The 21,002-nt window shown below is 31.6% G+C and overlaps 6 protein-coding genes and 1 long non-coding RNA gene across 13 annotated transcripts; 5 read left to right on the top strand and 2 right to left on the bottom strand.

Annotated features, from left to right (window-relative positions):
* Nucleotides 1–131: 131 nt before the first annotated feature.
* On the top strand, nucleotides 132–2,087 carry LOC132914793 (INO80 complex subunit E). 3 transcript variants are annotated; one of them, XM_060974199.1, is made up of 6 exons: nucleotides 132–279; nucleotides 975–1,131; nucleotides 1,202–1,383; nucleotides 1,452–1,581; nucleotides 1,639–1,811; nucleotides 1,874–2,087. In XM_060974199.1, the coding sequence occupies exons 2-6, from the start codon at nucleotides 988–990 to the stop codon at nucleotides 1,956–1,958; spliced, it is 714 nt and encodes a 237-aa protein (XP_060830182.1). In that variant the 5' UTR covers nucleotides 132–279; nucleotides 975–987; the 3' UTR covers nucleotides 1,959–2,087. The 3 variants fall into 3 exon arrangements, with proteins under 3 accessions (XP_060830182.1, XP_060830184.1, XP_060830183.1); XM_060974200.1 differs by having other exon boundaries at nucleotides 134–283; XM_060974201.1 differs by lacking the exon at nucleotides 1,874–2,087 and having other exon boundaries at nucleotides 1,639–1,815.
* Nucleotides 2,088–2,312: 225 nt separating this feature from the next.
* On the top strand, nucleotides 2,313–3,361 carry LOC132914792 (E3 ubiquitin-protein ligase MARCHF3-like). Its single transcript, XM_060974197.1, has 2 exons — nucleotides 2,313–2,583; nucleotides 2,654–3,361. The coding sequence occupies exons 1-2, from the start codon at nucleotides 2,338–2,340 to the stop codon at nucleotides 3,149–3,151; spliced, it is 744 nt and encodes a 247-aa protein (XP_060830180.1). The 5' UTR covers nucleotides 2,313–2,337; the 3' UTR covers nucleotides 3,152–3,361.
* On the bottom strand, nucleotides 3,033–4,950 carry LOC132914791 (sin3 histone deacetylase corepressor complex component SDS3). The gene is made up of 8 exons (XM_060974196.1): nucleotides 4,544–4,950; nucleotides 4,408–4,471; nucleotides 4,233–4,346; nucleotides 3,950–4,151; nucleotides 3,700–3,880; nucleotides 3,523–3,640; nucleotides 3,385–3,469; nucleotides 3,033–3,297 (listed from the first exon to the last, which is right to left on the bottom strand). The coding sequence occupies exons 1-8, from the start codon at nucleotides 4,665–4,667 to the stop codon at nucleotides 3,202–3,204; spliced, it is 984 nt and encodes a 327-aa protein (XP_060830179.1). The 5' UTR covers nucleotides 4,668–4,950; the 3' UTR covers nucleotides 3,033–3,201.
* Nucleotides 4,951–5,515: 565 nt separating this feature from the next.
* Nucleotides 5,516–13,675, top strand: LOC132914390 (protein ELYS). 3 transcript variants are annotated; one of them, XM_060973457.1, is made up of 6 exons: nucleotides 5,516–5,859; nucleotides 6,004–6,381; nucleotides 6,462–6,750; nucleotides 6,835–12,189; nucleotides 12,269–12,344; nucleotides 12,567–13,675. In XM_060973457.1, the coding sequence occupies exons 1-6, from the start codon at nucleotides 5,830–5,832 to the stop codon at nucleotides 12,739–12,741; spliced, it is 6,303 nt and encodes a 2,100-aa protein (XP_060829440.1). In that variant the 5' UTR covers nucleotides 5,516–5,829; the 3' UTR covers nucleotides 12,742–13,675. The 3 variants fall into 3 exon arrangements, with proteins under 3 accessions (XP_060829440.1, XP_060829443.1, XP_060829442.1); XM_060973460.1 differs by having other exon boundaries at nucleotides 12,269–12,340; nucleotides 12,567–12,597; XM_060973459.1 differs by having other exon boundaries at nucleotides 12,456–12,597.
* LOC132914410 (coiled-coil domain-containing protein 50) lies at nucleotides 13,598–19,195 on the bottom strand. Of its 3 annotated transcripts, none has more exons than XM_060973493.1 (6): nucleotides 19,084–19,195; nucleotides 15,933–16,213; nucleotides 15,767–15,829; nucleotides 15,575–15,692; nucleotides 15,338–15,518; nucleotides 13,598–15,272 (listed from the first exon to the last, which is right to left on the bottom strand). In XM_060973493.1, the coding sequence occupies exons 2-6, from the start codon at nucleotides 15,988–15,990 to the stop codon at nucleotides 14,655–14,657; spliced, it is 1,038 nt and encodes a 345-aa protein (XP_060829476.1). In that variant the 5' UTR covers nucleotides 15,991–16,213; nucleotides 19,084–19,195; the 3' UTR covers nucleotides 13,598–14,654. The 3 variants fall into 3 exon arrangements, with proteins under 3 accessions (XP_060829476.1, XP_060829477.1, XP_060829478.1); XM_060973494.1 differs by lacking the exon at nucleotides 19,084–19,195 and adding an exon at nucleotides 16,927–17,013; XM_060973495.1 differs by lacking the exon at nucleotides 19,084–19,195 and having other exon boundaries at nucleotides 15,338–15,503.
* On the top strand, nucleotides 17,080–17,724 carry LOC132914417 (uncharacterized). Its single transcript, XR_009659580.1, has 2 exons — nucleotides 17,080–17,213; nucleotides 17,517–17,724. It is a non-coding gene; the product is annotated as an uncharacterized LOC132914417 (long non-coding RNA).
* LOC132914414 (protein-S-isoprenylcysteine O-methyltransferase) lies at nucleotides 18,526–20,762 on the top strand. The gene is made up of 3 exons (XM_060973501.1): nucleotides 18,526–19,002; nucleotides 19,093–19,572; nucleotides 19,646–20,762. The coding sequence occupies exons 1-3, from the start codon at nucleotides 18,805–18,807 to the stop codon at nucleotides 19,826–19,828; spliced, it is 861 nt and encodes a 286-aa protein (XP_060829484.1). The 5' UTR covers nucleotides 18,526–18,804; the 3' UTR covers nucleotides 19,829–20,762.
* Nucleotides 20,763–21,002: the final 240 nt, after the last annotated feature.

The following is a 21,002-nucleotide window of genomic DNA, read 5'->3' as shown; positions in this document are numbered from 1 at the left end:
TTTTACAGTTAATTATTCTAAAATCGAGAAATTGTTAATTAAATTCACGAAAGTTATGAAAAATTATTTATATTTCCTATAAAGAAGAATTTGTCAAATTGTATCTAAAAATTCATTTTAATGTTTATTGTCGAATGGTAGTATTTCAAAGTTACTATAGAATCGATAAAGAAGTCACGAATTCAGAATGAAAGCTAGTCATAAACAGCTTATTTATCTTCCTAATAATTGTTCGTCTCGATTAATCGCAACATACGAAAAATCATTCTAAAGTTTTGCGTAGGTACTACTGAAATTTTATTTCAAGTCAAACTTTATTGTCCTCGCCGATTATCTGTTCGTTTTCTATGAAATATTTCAGTTTATTTTCTATCGTTTAAGAACTTAACCTTATACAGCATTAAAGTAACATTAATTCGTTCTCTGACAAAAACACTAAAGTTTTTAAAATGGAAACTGTAATTGTATACATATCAGATTGTTGCATAATAAATGTCACTTTCCCACAGGATCTTGTTTCAGACATTCTAAAATCCTAAAACATTTAACAATTTTATGGTGGATGGGCAAAAGAGTTTAAGTTAAAGTTTGGTTGACAAGATATATAATATTATGCTAATATTTTCTACATAGCTGTCTTTTGCTTACAGTTCTAATAATATAAATCAATTTCACTTCTTTTCCACTCTGTTACTTGAGATTATAATAATATATACAAAATCTAACATCTAATCCTACATTGATCTTTAAATATTATAAATACTCTTTGTAAAATTAATAATTCTGACTTATATTCCTTTCCCTAACAAAGAATGTTTTCATTCGTAAATTATTTTGTTTATGAGATTTTTATTATTCACTTCATTGATTTCATGATATTCTTAAGGCAATTACATTCTAAGAAACAAACAATATCAAAGATATTTTATTGTTACACTTCATTAAATGGAATAATTAAATTTATTAATTTTTAGTTGCAGATGATCAATGTTGGAAGAATGGTATTGTCGCTCAATTGCAAACAACAATGCAGATGCAGAGGACGATGACGATGATAGTCCAGAGGAGGAAGTGCCTAACTATAAGGATCAGTATCGAAATCTTAAGAGAAAATTAAAATTTTTAATTTATGTACGTGTATCTAGTACTTTTATATATATTTTGGGTATAAATTTATTTTATCATTTAATAATTATTTCAGGAAAATGAATGTTTTCAAGAAGCTTTGAGATCTACACAAAGAAAATTACTTAAAGTAAATAGGGACAAGAGTTTTTTATTAGATCGATTATTACAATATGAGAAGGTAGATGCTTCATTCAGTGAAAGTGATGAAACTGAATCGTCTGATGAAGAAGTTACTCGCCTTGATACATCAAAAAGGTACTTGAACAAATTTTAGTTAAAAGGAAAGTGTTAGTACTTATGTATCAATTTTGTTCTGTTCCTAGAAAAAAGATAGAAATGGGAATTAGTAATCATACACCACATCATATGCCAACAGTGACAAAGTCTCAACTCAACACGAGCAAAAAGAAAAAACCTACTCCAAAAGTAACAAAATCAAACAGCACACCTATAGTAAGTAACCATTTGTAATTTAAAGGAACAGTTAGTTTAGGACATTTTATATTTCAGGTACAATCATCAAATAATGTAGTACCAATGTCTTTGATGTCAGATGGCCATATGACACCAGAAGAAGTAGAAAGACATCTAGAGTCTCGACAGACTTATTTGGAACTAGTACCAGAGAAAGCACCACCTACTGTTCCAACTGAAATGTTCAGCAATGACCCTTCATTAGACAGGTAAATAGTTTGTTACAGAAATTTTTGTAGAAATATGTGTTATACGAAATTTACATTTATAGCGAGTCTAACGAAATCGGAGAATTAGAAACGTCTCCAAGTAATATAGGTGAAGACTGCCCCAGTGTGGATATGATGGCCGAGTGACAAACATTTATTCCTAGTTTAGTGATTAATTACAAACTGCACATATAATTACTTATCTCATTAATATTACTTTACTTGACTAACTTAACTGTATTCTTCGTAATGTAATACAAGTTTTTATACATGTAACGAGATAGTTTGTAAATGACCACCTGTTCATAATCCTCATTTTAATGAGTACTTACGACGAACAAGAGAAAATAAATGAAATCTTGTCATCGGAATTAACGAATTTTATTTTTCGATAACATAATAAAATAACATAAACAGCAATAATAATTGCAAACTGAAATAATCATGTAATTAATTTTCGTTCGTCTTTTTTCTTCTTCTGAATATGTTACAAATATTCAGGTTAAACAGCTAAAAATAGACTATAATGATTGGTCAGAGGAGTTCCGTGGAAAGTGTCCTAGAAAAAATTATAGCAAAAGTTGAAGCAGAATCGAACCAAAAAAATACAGGTATTAAGTTGACCATAAAACGAAAACTCAATAATTCAAAACATGATTCGAATAAAAGAGCGAAATTGAATCTACATGAATCCCTTGATGAGGCGACACATTGTCGTATTTGCTACGATTCTTCTCACCAATTACCCATTACATATCCCTGCAAGTGTAAGGTTAGCTAATCATCGCCACTTTTAATATTCCAAAGAAATTAAAAAATAAAACGAATTAAATTTTTTCAAGGGAACCATGGGTGCAATCCATTTGAAGTGTCTAGAACATTGGCTAGAGGAAAGTAACAGAAATAGCTGCGAATTATGTGGACACCAGTTCGAGATCAGACGAACTCCTCGTTACCATGTTCTACATTCTATATTAATTTGGGTGTGTCTTAATCAACAGCAACATCAATTGTATGTTCGAAGTTTGAAGGCCGATTTACTTCGGAGCATTATTATTACGCCTATGGCGATAGGATGTTCTTATATTTGTATAGTCGCGGCCGATTTTTACGCCAAAAATAATTACGATAGCTTTCCCCCAGCGCGGTGGTCAACTTATTTATTATTAGCTATGATGTCTCTGTTACTCTTCTCTTATTTTATATGGATGTACATGGCGATACAGTATCATCAGAAGATCTGGTTTTATTGGTGGCAAAAGACAAGTACAGTAAGAGTTATATTGAATCCAGAAAATAGAACTTCAATAAACTACAAGTCTAACGTATCACAAGTTTAACAATTACTGAACACTTATACCCGTAACAGCAGATACTTTTACGATAGTCATTAGGATGCTCTTCTTTTGATTGAAATTTTTCCTCGACTTAATTGGGATATATATATACGCACTTTGCTTCCATCCGAAACTTTCTTCACCCATATCTATAAAATGAGGAAATTATAATTTAAGAGAAACATTATAATAAAAAGAAAGAAATTTTATGAATTTGTTAATAATCATTTACATACAGCTTCAGTTCCTATCGCCGAAATATTTGCAGCAAACCTAGTTAAATCTTTCCCTTCTACGTACACCGGTTGTCCACGATGGAACCTATAATTTTCTCGATTTAGATAGATAATTCCAAAAATAAAAATCAAAATTACCATCGTCTTTCATGTAGAAGTTTGCCATCTTCTATCCTAGTCTCTATGATAGGGGTATCAGAGGGTGGAGGAATATGTTGAGAAGGCATGTTTACTGTATTATAATGTGGTAGTATTGCTGCAAATAATGATTCCCAGTTAATTCATGTACATTATTTTGGAATTTTTAGTCAGTACCTGGTTTTCGAATAGTGGTCAGTACTTTACCGCGACTAATAGCTTTTAAATCGCTCTCTATCTCTTTTTCATCTAACAAATAGTTCAATTGCGCGGGAGGTGGTTTCCTCCGTTTTTCTACTTTCTCAGGTACAGGATCGTTTGGTCGCCTTCGTAATTTCCTTGTCATTACAGGTTTCACCTCAATAAGTAGAAAAATAAATATATGATATAACGAAAAATGAAACTGCTATTTGTATCAGATTTATACCTCCATTGAATCGCCAGTAAGTTCCATTGTGTGTCGATCAGATTCAATCATTTTCCGTTTCTCTTCCATATCCGTTAATAAGTTTTCCTTTAAATCTATTTTCTTTTCCTCAAATTCCTTCACTGCTGCTTTTTTTTCTAATATATAGTCCCGTTCTACCCATTCTGTCAAATAATCACGGTAAATTACATTCAATCGTAATCTGTAAATAAACAATTTAATTAAAGGAACAAGTACATAGTAATTCCACTCAAAATGAATATTATACTTAAAGATTGCAAACCTTTCTTTGTACTGGGCTTCCAAGCGTTTTAGTTTCCTATTATACTCTGGATGTGTACCATCCTTTAACTGCTGTAATTGTTTCTTTAAACTAGCTAACTTATCTTGATAAACTCTGAAAAATGCGAATGTAGTTCACCATTGATCAAAGAATTGACATAAATTTATCTACTTACTGCTCCTTTATTTCTGTATACTCTTCAGATTTACCAATATCTGTCTCGCTTGCCTCCTCTGTATCTAAAAATTTATAAACTGCCTGTTTATAAAAGTATTAATTACAAAAATATATTTTTAACGAATTAACTGTACCTTCATCACTTTCATCTTGTTCTTCAGCATCTCTGTCATCCTCCAAATACTCGTCATTGTCTTCATCAATATCATAATCGTCCTGACCATACATGGTCGAAAACGGAGAATCCTGATACGACATTTTACAGTACAATAATCATTTCTTATTATTTCATTAACAATACTAGATATTTTAAGCCAGTTTGAAAAACAAGTAGCCGCGTCCAATTAAGGTTATTCATATATCTACCATTCCATTTACAATAATACTATGTAGTTTCAATTTTCATAATATGTGGAACTCATTCTGATAATAAAATAGCTGTAAATAGAGCACTATTATGTGATAGGAATAATATTTAACATGAAATCGTATGTATTATTCTTGGAATATATAAACAAACATATATGCAATTGATCAGCTGTAGAACATTTGATGAAAATATCATTAAGGCTGTTTTAATACAGCGATACTTTTGCGAGTTTTTAGTAAGTCATTTCATAATTTCAATTGGTACAAAGAACGCGTAGCGAAAGAGATATTTGAAAATTTATTGTAATAATTTGATATAATGATATATAGAATATTATAATAATTTAAACAAAAGTAAAGTTCATTTAGGGTTCATACATAAGACTAATATACGTGAAAATTAAATATAAGAATTTGAAAAAATTATACATTCGTTAGGAATATTAATATCAATTAACAAAGGAAACGTTTAATTCCAATATTTGCTAATTTTAATCAATATTTAAAAAAATATCGTTCTTTTACACATACTTTTATTGGATCTTAAAATGCAGATTATTTTGCGATAATGTTTTTCGAACAATTAGAATTCATTAAACGATAAAAATTCATTACCTTATAATATTTTAAATAATTATCTATGAAATTTTCGAAAATCGCACATTTTCATACTTATGCATTTGATTAAATTTAGAACTATATAGTAATTATGAGAATTCAAATGCTATTGGCAAAGCATGCAATTGGCAATACTTTTTAACGTACTTCGCAGTTGTATAGTTACAGTTTTAAAATGAATGCACGAGTGATGAAACGAATTTAAATATAAGATATTCATTTTGTTCTGTATGTTTCTAAATTACGCCGTTTTCCGGATACTCTATCAGATAATACTTTGAATGTACGCTATCCAAGCTTGTGCCAATTGCCATTGGAAATACGCAACAGGATCATTGAAATTTGGCGGCAGCATAACCTTATGGTGACCTTAGTGGGAAAGTTTATAAATGATTTTTTCTTATCTCATATATTTTAATATCCTGTGTAAAATATGAAAGAACTAGGGGAAGTTAGCTGTGAGGTAATTCACAATGTCAATGGAGTTTCTATTTTATTTTCTTAAAAATATGCTATGAAAATATTTACTTGGTTATTGTAATATTTATTTGTATATTATAAAAGGCAATATCACTCTTAATCTAATAACAATATTATTTTTGTGTAGATACGCAGTGTTGTAGATATTCAGCATTCTATAACAAAATGTTTAAATAACGTAAAAGGAGATGACAGTGGACCATCAAATGGTTCGCAAATATATAATGGTCTTGATGGTGTTTATGGAGGTTTTCTAAATGATGCCACGTATGCTTGGCTAAGTTATGGTTGCCATTTAGTAGTTCTTAATACAAAAACTGGTGAAAGTACCAGTTCGTGGACCTTCCGAGGGAAAATCACTTGTGTTTGTCAATTTCCTGCTCAGTGTGGGGAACTACCATTGCTCCTTGTTGGTTTGGACAATGAAGCAACTAGAATTAAAGATTCCGTGGGTTTATTGTGTATCTTTGACTGTACTTCCTCTCGTGTTTTAAGAGCTATTAAAGTAGGTATTGAAATATGATAAATTTCCAAATTATATGGTATTTAGAATGAAATGTTCATGATATAATATATTATGTACAGATGCCAGCTGGTGTAGAACAAGTTTGTATTGTATCTGGTGCAACAGATTGGGAAGGATTTAATGACAGAAGACCAGACAATATTCTTATGCAAATGGATGGTATAGCTTGTGTAGTATTACGCAATCTTCATCATCTCATGATTGATCTTCAGAGATCTACTTGGGAGATTCCTGATTTATCTGTTACAATGGATGAAATTTCTCCAGCTGAAATACAATTTTTAACAACTAAAGATTCCTTTCATAGAAACAGTAGCAAACACATGACTTGTAATTTGCTAACTCAACGTAAGTATAACATAAACAACACTCTGTTTTTGTTGTTTCTTTATTCTACTTTAATATACATGATTACATTTTTTACATTTGTAGGTATAGAAAAGCACATTGGTTTCAATAGAGAAAATTTTGAATTGAATACTTTTCCAGACGAAAAATTAACAAATACTATAATTAGCTCAATGAAAATTGGTTGTTTAATATCAGGATGTCTAGGCAGAGTGATAATATGGCAGAATGATGGTTCTGTGGGATGGATTAGCGTACCCATGGATGAAACCATGATAATAACACATTTAGCATTATTAGAACCAACAGATGATCCTAGACCTTTCTACTATTTGTGGGTTGTTTTTCAAGACGATTCGTTTAAGATGCCTCCTATCTTGAGAATGTTTGCCTTATTGTTCCAGCGAAAATACTGTGACAGAGGAACTAATTTATATTTTAATCTGGAAGGAGAGCCTAGCCTTAAATTCGAGATTGAATTAGACCCAAAAGATAGAGTGGTTAGTTTGTCTACGTTCGAAAGAGGAACTAATCTGGACCAAACAGAGTCAGAATGTAGAAAAGGTGAAGACAGTTTACTTCTAATTTCAACTACTAATAGAACTTTATTATTCGATTTGAATCAATGGTACAAGGAACAAATGCCTCAAACTCTCAGTGAATGCAAGAATCCAAATAGCATATTGTCCTGTTATAATACAAATCACAGGGCTTGCAACATAACTGGCAAAGAGATAATAAGTTGTGCCTATATTCCTCGCACTTTACAAGAATTTCCTAATAATAGTTTAAACTCATCAGAAGAATTATTTTACCCAAATTCTTTGTTCTTTGAATGGATAGAGTTAAGTTTGTCAAAATTAACATTTTGGTATACTAGAGGAGTCCAAGCTGAATTACTTCGTGAAATTGCCCTTGCAGGGCCTATCATGCTAACGCAACCGTCTGAAATGTTTCACAAGTGTCTCTCCGTTGGTTTGACTCCGTTCAACACAGAAATTTCATTTTCTAGCGATCATAATGCTCAGAGGGATATGTTATTATCGCTTTGTTTGGAGCAACGTTGGGCGACTTTCTTGATTAAATGTGCCAAAGAATGGTCAGATGGAAGTGCCGCCTACATGTATCCAAGTTTCTTAAAGTGGGGAATACAGCGCGCGTCTTCTATAAAAATGATCGCTGATCGTCTATGTATTCCTCTATTTGATCAATCAGGTAATAACATAGGCGAATCCGAAGTAAAAACGTTGAGATTTTGTTACCAACAATTGGAATGTTTATCCAATGTAGTAGCTAAGTTACCTTTTGAAACAAGCAGTTTAATCAAGCAACGAAGAGCACTAAAGCGAGTATCTATGTACTTCCAAGTATTATTATGGTTTTACGACGTGGGTTTGTTACCCGAATCGGAATGTCTAGAGGAAGGTCCTTTACCAATATCTCTAGCTCTGAAAATTCCATATCCATTCGAAAAATTGTTTTCTCTGTATAAAGAAAAACGAGAATCGATTAAAGACAATAATGCAAAAGAAGGAAGTGAAGAGGTGCTTTTCATAGATGAATTGATAGCTCGAGAGTGTCCTGCATTGAATTTACAGTGGGAAAGAGAAGCTGGAGAAGCGAATACCAATGGCTATTATCCTCCACCTTCTTTGCAGTCGTTACTGAGGAGTTACTTGACTGACTGCGATCAGACAGAGTCAAATGAGATAGAATGTAAACATCAGATCACTATATACCTTCTAATGGATTTAGCTATGCTGTTACAGGGTTCCTATCCTGGAGTTGATCAATTGATCAAATATCCTTCATCTTTCAAGATAAGTCCAAGCCTCATAAAACTTACCCAAGCATTCTGGCTTCTAGATCATGAGGATTACCAAGGTTTCTTGGACATGATGACTGGCCAATTAGTCAGTGATTCTGATGTCAAAGACTGGCATCATAAACTTGTACTAAAAACACTGATAAGGAACAGTCAGCACAAGTTAGCTTTAATGTATCTACGCATAAAGAAACCTCCTTTGTCATCCTTTCAAGAACAAAGCACATTAATAAATTTATCAGTGGAGCATGGTTTGGTTCAATCTGCTTTTCATCATAGATTACAGTCACATTATACACAGCTACTAATGTGTTTCTTTCAATCCTGCAAGAATTATAATAAACTCGGCGATATTTTACATTTGGCTTTGGATACTGAAGAAGAGGAAATGTTTGTCAAGTTTCTGGAGGATTCCAAGTCTGAAGACATAAAATTATTGTATTATTTGCAACGTTGTCGATACATGGAAGCCAATAGTGGAAACACTACTACTTGGTTCAGTTCTGTTGCTTCAAAGAATATGCATTTTGATATGTTAAATGCCTACAATGCAACTTTACCTAACGTAGTGAAGCGGTTTTCCATGAACATGGGTAAAAGTAATCTAGATGCAGATTTAGAGTCCAGATATCCCAGACCTATGACCCACAACAAAAGTTTTCAGAAAACTGCAAATATTTATGAAACAGTTATCAGGAAGGCAAAGGAAACCTATGTTAGAACAGAAAAGTCTGTGGTTCCTTTCGTCACTGCCCCTTGTGCGGCGTTAAAGTCATCTAATGACAGGATCAATATAAATTGTGTAATGTCTCCCAAAATAGTACAAATGAATAACAAACGCACTTTGGAACAGGTTTTGCATGATGAAGAGAACAGTGGTATGAGAACACCAGAAAGAATAAAACGTAGGAAGTTGTTGGATGATAGCGAAGCAGCTTTAAGTGCTGCATTTAGTACCCCATTGGTAAAACGGAAAATATCGACCAATAGGGATATTCCGATTGAAACTCCGCATTCTATTTTAAAAATTCGGCAGCTTATAAGATCTTCGACGTCTCCAACTGCTGCTAGCCTACAGGATGAAATCACAGGTAGTCCAGTGTCGGATAGGGAGCATAAAATTAATAGACAGATACGATTCAATATTAGTCAGTCAAAGAACAGCTGTTCTCATGGTGAAGTTAGCAGAGAAGAAGAATTTTCTAAACTTAATACGTCTGATCAAGACGATGAAGTGTTCGTGAGTCCAGCGACAAGTGAAAAGTGTCTGATTGATAGTCCAGTTTTATCAGATAGTAGTTATACTTGCAAAAATATATATACAGCTCGACCTAGACCGAGTCTTAGAAGAACTTACTTACAAACGTCTACAGAATCCATAAATGAGTCTTTGTCCAATTGTTCAAAGACAAAAAATTCCGTAAATTCTCGTTTGAGCATTCCTTCAGTCAATGTATTGAATAATCGCTCTTTAACGAACACGCCGCAGGTATCCAAAAAATTATCTATGTTATCTTCCTCCAGTTATTCCCCTGCGGTTCTTTCTCCAGATAGTAGCTTTGAGATAAAAGTTCCTTCAAGAAGGTCTGATAAGAGTGACCTTCAGCATCCCTTGAAAATCCCTAAACAAGAGAATACTAATCATAATTCTCTTATGGCCTCAATACCTATGACAAAGAGTTCTAGCCCTGAAAATCCGCGACACAGTTCGGAGGAATTAATTAGCACACAAGTTGAAGAGGACATTGTTCCAGAAGCATTTTATGAAAATAGAGAGAAGATCTTGGAAAATATAGATCAATCAAATCATTTAGAACTACGTAACGATAAAAAATTAAAAGAAGATGTGAAAGATATATGTATAAATAGAGATGTTTCGAGCTCTAAAGTTTTTGCTAATATTAATGAAGATCATGAAGGAGATGAAGAGGAATATAAAAGTCTTTCTAAGAATAATGTAAGTTGTTTAGAGAACAAAGAACAACGCCATCGATCATTTCATGAGAAATTACCGAAAGAATTTGAGCACGATGTTGGAAAACACGTTAGTTCTAAAAATGGTGTACTATTCGACATCACTGACGATGAATCCTCAAATGGTAGCGATGAGGTATTCTTAGTTCTCGATGAACCGGAGAGTAAAGAAAAACAAGGTTCAAAAACGGTACCAATGAATACAGACAACATCTTTGACGCTTCAAATATCACAGATGATGAATCTGATTCCAGCATAGAAGTATTAGATAATCTTCAAAGAAGTACTGCACATCTGGATAAAGAAGAAAATATACGTGATCAATCCAGGTTTTCCCAGAAGAAGGAAGAAAATGCAGAGGAACAGAAGACAAAGGACAAGTCGATTCGACTTGATAACAATAATTCTAATTATAGAAGAACTAGGAGGAACTCAGTTCGAAGTTCATCAGATCATATAGAACCAAAGGACATTGTTAATACTTCCAATTTAGACTCTGAATCCCTAGAAATCACACCTAGAATGACCAGATCACGTCGAGCTTCATCCATATCGAAAGAAACTACTATATCTCCTTTAAATTCACCTTGCAAGGTTCTTACAAAGACGCCACGATCGAGACGAGCCAGTTCGTTGGTGAAAGAAGTATTAATTGCTTCTGTAGTACCTACAGATGAAAGTGTGAAGCAGATAGCCTCTTCTGGATCAGATGGATCATCTGGGATTTCATCGCCAAGGAAAATCAGGAGCAAGAGGGCATCTTCTGTTGCTAAGGATATTTCCATACAGGCAAAAAGTGAGGAAGATAAAGTTCCAGTGAGAAGGAGTTTAAGGCGTTCTGTCTCAATACAAAAGGAGCTACCAGAAAGTAGTGAGAAAAAGGTTCAAACAGAAACTAAGAGCTCAAATACCAAACAATCCTCAGGAGGATCAAATAAATCGAGTACAGTCTCAATTCGATCAAGAAAGGAATCTCAAACAAGTGAACAGGATGAGGAAGAGCCTAGTATTGTTAAGTCATCAAGGAGACGAGGTAGTTCTGTACCTAAAGAGTCAGTCAACGTGGTAAGAATAACTCGAAGGTCTAGCAGCATAGCTAAGGAAATTGTCTCAAAGGAGCTTGGATCATCATCAGAATCAGTAAAAGAACAGTATTTTGTAGAACAGGTAGTAAGCAAACCAGCTGCAAACACACGTAGTCGTAGATCCTCAATACAATCAATACCGGAAGAACTTGAAGAAATTTTAAGCGTACCATTAAAAGAAAGAGTCTCTACTACGAACAAGAGGCAAGAGGCTGCACGGAATCCTCGACTGAGAAGAGCAGCAAGCGTGGAATTATCTCAAGTAGAGACAAGGAGGAAAACCAGAAGTGTCCGTAGCAAGGAAATCTTTGAAGAGACAATAATGGAGGAAGAAGGGACAGAAACCATAAGTCCAATAGACGATTCTAAGAAAGTTTCTAAGAAGAGGAAACGTGGTGTTTCTGAAACCTCTACTCGAGAAGCGAACGAAGCAAAATTAAAACCAAGAAGAGGAACAAAGCAATCAACAAAACAAGATACCAAGGATAAGGCAGCTAATCAGTTTTCTTTTTCACAGCCAGAAAAGACGGATGATCAACCATTGGATCAAAAAGGTACATTCTAGCAATATTTAATCAATATTTATTCATCGAGAAAATTTATTAAGAAAACTGTTTTAAATTTTATTTGCAGCTATTGGAGAAGTTCCAAAATATATGTTTTCACCACCGCATACCAGATCAAAAACTATGGCTTCTGATCATCGTAGGTGGTTACTTTTCAATTAAATTAATTTATTTCTTTTCTAGAATCTGTTATGAGATTACTTCTCTCTTATCTACACAAGCTTCTGAATCTTTACACACTCAATGCTCTGCAGCTTATTCACTCATGCTTATAATAGCAGCTAAGAACTTATACTTTATATGCTTCTTTATTACCTTTTAAAAGCACAGAATCAGTATTAAAATTTTTTTTATTTTTTATACAGATTGAATAGTTTCATTCCGATTTTGAGCGAAGATGAGGGGGAGGAAGAGAATGAGGAAGAAACACAGAATACTATACGGAAAACCGCAGAAGTGAAAAAGCCGAACTGTTATCATATACGCCGCTGTAGAACAAAGTTTGTACTACCCGTAAAATCAAAGAGTACAACAAATTAAATGTAATTTTACGAAATTTTTTAAAACCTTTTTTTGCACAATCTTATATTCAGTTATCCAATTTTAAATGATTTACAATCTATAATCTATGATAGATCATATACAGTGCTTTCTTTCGACAACCATGTACAGTGGATAATATGTAAAAAAAAATGCAGTTGTTTTTCGAATGACTTAATTGCATAGAGAGAAAAAAAGATGGATTAGAGATTATGATATGTGGGACCATGTGAAATGAAACTTTTGTTACATCATAATGATGCAAAGTTTATCACAGAGCAAGATTCATTTCTAAAACACAAAGCAGAGAAAAAGGGGACAGTCTGTTGCTATTGATTTGATAATATTCAGTATAATAAAAGTTATAGCTATATTTTATCAATGAGTAATCCCGTCTGATGCATAACACTTGGGACATACGTTAATATGGTACTTTGTGAGGTGTATATTTTTTAAAATTAACATGGTTTATTTAGAAGACTATTTTATATAATCTATAAATTTATTTAATCAATTTAATTAGTATTTTCATGCTTATGAAATAACCTGTTTTTTTTCCTAATTAGTATCATTAAGTTTCCAAAGCGTGTGAACAGGTGTATAGAAAGAAATCTTCGTTGATCTGTATCTTCTAAATATTAAACCAGCAAAGAAGTTCGGAAATGTATTATAAAAAACAAATAATTCTCTCTCTCTCTATCTCTGTAAATCATAAGATTCCTTACTTTTATATACTTATTTGGCAAATATATTTGTTACATTAAATTGATCCTTTTTTTTAACGCAATAAGTTCATGGAATGAATTATTGTCGTAACGTATATTTATATGGTGGTTTTTGAGGAAAATGTGTACCATAACTTTGTAAATAATTTATTAATATACCCATGTATAGCTGTATTCATACAATAAATGTAAAAAAGAATTAATACATATTATTGCTATCGAATAAATTTCCAATCACCATAAATAAGTACCTATAACATAAATACTGAAGCGACATTAAATAATAATACTACAATTGTGCTGCATCTACATTATAATAGATTAGTAAAAATTGTAACACGATCATTCAACTTATATTTCCTAAAGTAAAGCTTACAAAATCATTTAATTTATCAAACATTTGTTTTATAGTATGCATTCGTAGCTTCGAATATTTTTCAAAAAAACGAGCTTCTCGTGTTGCTAATACTAAACTTTGTCTGGTACAAAATGAACGTTATAAATGTCCTCTTTGGCAGTAAATACATATATATTCTTGGTTCTGCGTCTTAAATAATTAAAAAGAAAAGACATTGCTTTAAGAAAGAAGCAAGGAAAATTTATGCATATGTTAAATCTACATTAAATTTAGAGAGCAATATTTATGTAATTCGATTAAAATCTGTTTCAATCAGATCATTTGATATTCAGTCTAAATGGTCGATATTTGTACATCATTGCTTATTTGATACAATTAAATATAATAGCTGAATCTTCTCTTTTTAATCTTAGTGTGATTGTCTACTTCACTGCTTTTATTTATTCATTTTTTTTTTGCATAAAAATCTCTTTGATATTATTACATAATATATTATTCTCAAGTTTGATATAAATGTACATGGATAAAGGCAGATGTAAGATTCAGGACGGTGTAACTGGTTATTAAATGCTAATCAGTTTTCGATATTCGTTGACTTCCTTACACCGTACTCTTTCAAAAGGCACATTTATCTCTATATTGTTTTCGTTAAATATATCTTTTCGTAAATGGAAGATAGAAATTTAATTCTATTTCTATATTGATTTTTAAGTTAGCTATGTATATGATATGAGCTTCTACGCGTAACTTACGATAAGTAACTTATATCGTTTTTTCATGGCATCGAAAATGTTCTATCGAAAAATAAAGAGAAACTTAATAAACTATTTTTACTGCTGTTTACAACCATCTTTTACACGACGTTTATGCTTTTCTTCATGAGCTTGGGACGGGGATTGCATTTGATTTCTTCGTTGTCCTTGTATAGGCATGTAACACGGAGCATCATCGTTCATAAGCTCCTGTGGAGGTGTAGGCAATGCATATGTAGGACTTACTGTGCTACTTGAGCTACTTGAAGTGTTTCTGTGCATACTTCCATTGTATGTAGGATCAATAATTGCAGCTACGTTTTGCACTTCTCTTATATTCTCAACAGATTCATCTAACGTTTGTATTTCTTCAGGATCAGGATATTGTGGATAATTTAAAGTTGGTTGTACTCTAGTCTTGCCTTTTAATTCTAATCTATCAGGTCGTTGAGGCTTTTCCATAAGATTCTGCTCCTCTAATTCTTGAAGTTGCTGCCGTTCTAGTTTTCTCTGCTTTGCTCTTTGTCTCGCTTTCCTTATTTTTGCTCGCTCCTTTTCCTGAAGCATTCGTGCAAGTTCCGCATCCTGTGCTTCCATTGCAATCTTTTGATCTAGCAGTAGTTGTTCATTAACAGGACCATCATGATTATCTATAGCATTTTCTTCTTCTTCCTGCTGCAGCTTTCTTGCTAATTCCTTTATTTAACAGATAAAAATTAGTGAATACTATAGATACATTGTTAGAATATTTTCTTAAATACCTCATCTTTCTCTTCTTGAATGTGTCGTTCGAGCTCAAGCTGTGCAGCTTCATCGTCCAATCTCAATTGCAGTCTCATTTGCTCTTGCAATTCTCTTTCTTTCTGTCTCTCTTCTCGTTCTAAGGACAATGCAATCTGTTTTGCAACAAGAGCATCTCTTTCCTCTCTAAAATCAGAAACACTTCAATACGACATAAACTTTAACAAATCAGTACAATCAAAGGTTCAAATACTAACTGCTGTTGAATATAGGATTGATATCTAAGCTCTTCCAGCTCCTGTTCAACCTTAGCCCTTGGTAAATCCTCTCTAACTTGTGCATTGCGAACTTTGTTGCTTGTGTAATGTTCCCTAACTATAAGGTACAGTACAATAAAGATAATAGCCAATAAAATCAACAATATTTTACAAATAATCTAATATTCTTACTTTCTTCGTCTTGTAGACGGTAAGCGAGTGCTCCATCTTCGTGCACCAGCCACTCACGACACACTACAATATTGTCAAAGGATTGCTTATTAGGAATGCCAGGCAAATGAGTAATTCTAATGTGATTGCAATGAGTGACAGGAGGCGTTGAAAAGATGCAACATACCTTCGTTTACTCGGCCTGCCTTCGGTAATGTGTCCGAGCTTAAGACGGATTTCGCCATTTCTTATCGATTAATCGTTGCCTTACGGGTAAGATACTACTTTTCAACCAACTTTCTTGTTTACAACCACCTTACGGAAAACATACGTTGTTTTTTCTCCATCTTAAATAGCAATGAATAGAATAGAGGCCTGTATTTGTGCTATTCCCACCGTACATATGCATTTCTCCATTCACGGTGTAGGTAAGAATATCCGTAAAGCACATTGGAGACGTAGTACGAGCTATGAGTACACATATATACCGACACACTTTCAAGCCAAGCTTCACTGAATCTAAGTGATAGGTACGGTACTGCTCGTGAGTTGTGAACAATTTTCTTAGCAATTATTTTATTAAGAAAGCATCCAATTTTTAAGTTTCTTCTTATTTCATAGCAATAAATAAAAATATATTATTCAGTTTCAAGTTAATGTTAAAACTTTATCAGAAAGATTATATTAAATTAGATTAGGTTGGGATCAGATTTCAGTTCATATTAAACATATTTAAATAAACAGAAACAATATCACTTAAAATTATTGTTTAAAAAATTGTTGACCCTAAAAATAATTGATTATTTTAACGCAACCTAGACATAACTAACCTTTTGGCAAAATTTCATTATTAAGTGGATTAAACATTAAATTTACAAAAGTTGTCCTTATTTCTTAAAATAAAGTTGTAGTCAAATATCCAAAATTAACGTTACTAAAACTATATATATAATTAAAATTTTCTTAATTCTGTAATAGCATACTAGTATTGTTTGTAACTTCTGTATATTACTAATATATAGTAATAAATATTGGTTTATTTTATATAGTTGTCTAAAAATGTTTGCAGGAAATTGTTTGAGCAACTGTTAGGTTAAACTCATCACTACTTCATTTAAGATTGCTATGTAGTAGTAATGGCGTAATGGTGGTAGTGTTTGTAGTAAGGCGAGCGTACTCACGTCGAACGTTAGTGAAGTGGATAGTAGAGTTTCCTGTATTAATGTCACTCTTAAATTCAATACATAGTACGGTCTGTAAGGATAAATTCTGCGTTCGCTCATAATGAAAGATGATGATGGATTTCCCTTTACTTAAAAAAAAAGAAGCTCTGCACTAATCGTTGCGATGATATCTTTCGTTATCTGTAATTTGAATCGTGTTAATAAAAGAATTCACTGAGCAAGATGTGAATCGGAGCGGGACGTATTATCCTGAAGTAGACTATACGTTGTAAATATTATTTAAGGTAGATGCTCCACTATCCAAGGAATTTAATTATGAATTTCATACATCTTGTTGCATGAAATAAATGTAAAACATAAAATTGATTCGTCAAATAATGCACATCTTTAATGGATATTTTAATGAGCAGTTCTCGTATAGAAATTTAGAAAATGAACAAGTTTCAAGCGTGTGCTCTGTCCTTATATGTGGAAACGAATAATATATTCAAATATTTGTATAAATGAATTAACTTCTAAGAAAGTAATTTTACAGTAAGAAGATACTGATGCTGAAAATCATTTAATCCCTATTTTTTCTGTTGCAGGTAAAGAATTTCATCTCCAAATTGCAAGTGGCCCATGGAAATTCTTCATCCAAAGAACAATGAAAACTCATTTGTTATACTTATTAATAAGAGAAATTATATTATTTTGTTAGATTATATTGCATTATTATACAAATAACAATATATTACCTTTATATCATTCTGTACAGCTTGAATTACGTTTAATAAGTTGAAAAATACAAGAAAATCAGTGTTTTTTTAATTTAAAAACTGTCAAAAAATTTCCTTTCCTAGTTAGAAAACATCCTCGCCCAAAAATGACGTTAAATTCCATGAATAAATGTACGAGGAAATAATAAAATAGCAGTAAAATTTTCATTCCGAAAAATGATGTCATATTCCAAAAATTGCCGAACTCGTGCCACCTCCTATGATGTTATGTTCTCCTGATACAAACCGAGATGCTGGGAAAATTTTTTGCGAATTGCTTTGATTTTCGACTCGTAATATTTTAACTTCATCTCTACAACTTTTGTTTAAATTTTTGGTTTATAGAACTTATTATTTATATGGTGATAATTTTGATAAATAAAAAATGTTTGTTTAAATATATAAATTGTTATTCATTATTTCTAAATATTGTAAAATTCAATTTAATGCAGATAGTAATCGTATATAATGATTGTTTATAATAATTTATTTGCACTATAATCTAATATGTAATATAATATAATAAATAATAATATAATATAATAATATAACAATGAACATGTATTATTATTTAAATAATGTAGCATTGATTGTTGATTGTAGATTATTGAAGATGTAAAATTGAAGTTCCTGTAACACAGAGAAACAAATATTAATTTTAATAGAGAAAACTAAAAGTATGATTTATATAAAATTAAATTAAAATTGAATGGTATTAATTTATAGTTAATAAATGTACTTCAAATTATTTAAAAAATGTATGCTATTGTTTCACATCTACTTCATTTTATTTATAATTTGGCTAAAATATTATTTATTTATGAATAACTATAATATTAATATATGTGAATACGTATTCGTTTGTAAAAGATGAAGTTCAATTTTTTATATCATTTATTACTAGTTTCTAAATGTAGAAAATGAGGAGGAACGCAATTTGCGAAATTTTTACATTCTAAAAGAATACCATTTTTTCAAACTTTGTGGAAACCTATTTGGTTTAATTCTGTTGGGGATCTATAGTTAACGTGAGGTTAAAAACTAACCTGCAATTAATATTTGATAGAAATGGTGAATTACATATTTAAGTAGGATAAAGTTACATAAACTTTAGAAAATGCTGTGTTACAATGGAAAGCTTAGCTTTTTTTGTTTTATCGCCGCTAGCTTAATCGCAATTCTACCAGAAGTATTGTTAAGGTTAGAATTCAATGTTTTTCAAGAATATTTTAACAATATTTGGTTTACGCATTTATTTCAATATGGATTCTTAAATATACTTGTACTTCTTGCGTTTCGCGACTTTGCTTATCAGGTATTTTAAATATATTACTATTATAATGATTCATTTATGTAAATTATTATGAAGACATCAACTTATTTTATGAATACTTACATTTAACAGGTTGCTGTAAGGGCAGTTCTCCTAGGATATGCCTTTGGTATTGGGGTTATTGTGTCCTTTGTTGCACCATCTTCATGGCAAATGTTCGGAGTGTATATCGCTATAATGGCAATATTCCATTACACAGAATTCCTAAGCATAGCTTGGATAAATCCTTCTACTCTTTCCATCGACAGTTTCATTCTAAATCACAGCATAGCTTATGGAGTGGCAGCATGTTCTAGCTGGATAGAATTTGTCATAGAAAGGCATTATTATTCTCCAATGAAAGAATCTTCTTTTATATCATACTTTGGACTTGTACTATGCATTTGCGGGGAAGTTTTGAGGAAATTGGCAATGTTTACTGCTAAGCATAATTTTAATCATATTGTGCAGAGTGAAAAGATGGATAGTCACGAATTGATTACGTATGGAGTTTACAGAATTTGCAGGCATCCTAGTTATGTGGGCTGGTTTTATTGGTCTATAGGAACGCAGGTAATAATCTTTCATATTAAATATGTGTAATATTTTACTGAAGTGTAGACAAGTTTTATATTTGTCTTTGTAGCTAATACTCCAGAATCCAGTTTGTTTCCTTGCATACACTGGAGTATCTTGGAAGTTCTTCCACGACCGCATTTTAATCGAAGAGATTACTCTGCTTAATTTCTTTGGGCAGGATTACGTAGAATACCAGAAAAAAGTTAGTACAGGTTTACCATATATATCTGGTTACAAGCTGAATTTATAGCAGCCAGTATGTGTCTGAAACACTCTAACTGTATCAATTCCTCAGGTTTAATCTTAACATTATTTGTACTGACTATGTTTTTTATTGTACCTTAAGCAACAATGCAATAATCAAGGGAGGTTTTTTTAACAAAATTATATTTATTGTCTCATTTCATTTTGAAGAATTATTCATATAACAATAGACTACACTTTCATTATATGGTTACTTTCAGTTGGTAGATTATACACTTCCTTTTTATATTTATGCTTATTACATATGTGTGTGTGTGTATATATATATATATATATATATATATATATATATGCATATATATTTATTTTATATATTATATATATATATATATTTATTTTATATATTTTATATATATATATAAATAATGTAAAATAATAAATATAATGCTGTAGCTAACATTTGCATTGACATTCAGAAAGCATTTGTTCGATGTTGGATAATAAGAAAGATTTAGAGATTTCAGCAATGTACTTACAATATCGTTAAGTCTGTACATAATCATTTACAATATTTTAGTATCGACAAAGCTTTTTGATATACTGATGTTAATTATCGATCTTGCCTTGATGATTCATGGCCTATATATTTTTTATTATTGTGAAACCAAAGAATGAATTTAGATTATGAGAATTTTATTGAGAGAATATGCAGTATTATTTATAGATAGAAAAAAGAAAAATCAAAAAGAATTGAATTATCGTTGCGCATTAGACTTGAGTCACACAAGATTTATATTATCGTGTTTTGTTTGTCATACAAATATAGAAAATGCCCATGATTGTTACTACTTTCCATGTGAGAGAATATGCATTTGTTAATTGACAATTTAATAGGCAAATGCACTAACAAAAGAAAATAAATGACAATGTATCGTTGTAATAATCCATGAATAAATAAATAACAGTAATCTGTAAATGTATCCTTTGTCGAATCTTTCATTTAATCCTTACCTATTCTTTTTTCTTTTATGCAATATTTCCTCTGAGAAATAGCGGTTATACAGAATGTAAGAAAACGCTAAGGTTTGAGAGACTAATTATAATTATTTACACACGTCCGTCGCATTTTCATCAAATACAAATCTCCTTAGAACTAGCAACATATTTTACTAGCACCGTATCTTAACTATGCAAATATTTGTAAGTAACTTTCCTTTGTT

This window comes from Bombus pascuorum, chromosome 15 (assembly GCF_905332965.1).
Source record: "Bombus pascuorum chromosome 15, iyBomPasc1.1, whole genome shotgun sequence".
Taxonomy (NCBI): Eukaryota; Metazoa; Arthropoda; class Insecta; order Hymenoptera; family Apidae; genus Bombus; species Bombus pascuorum.
This window is presented reverse-complemented; position numbering and strand designations above follow the sequence as displayed.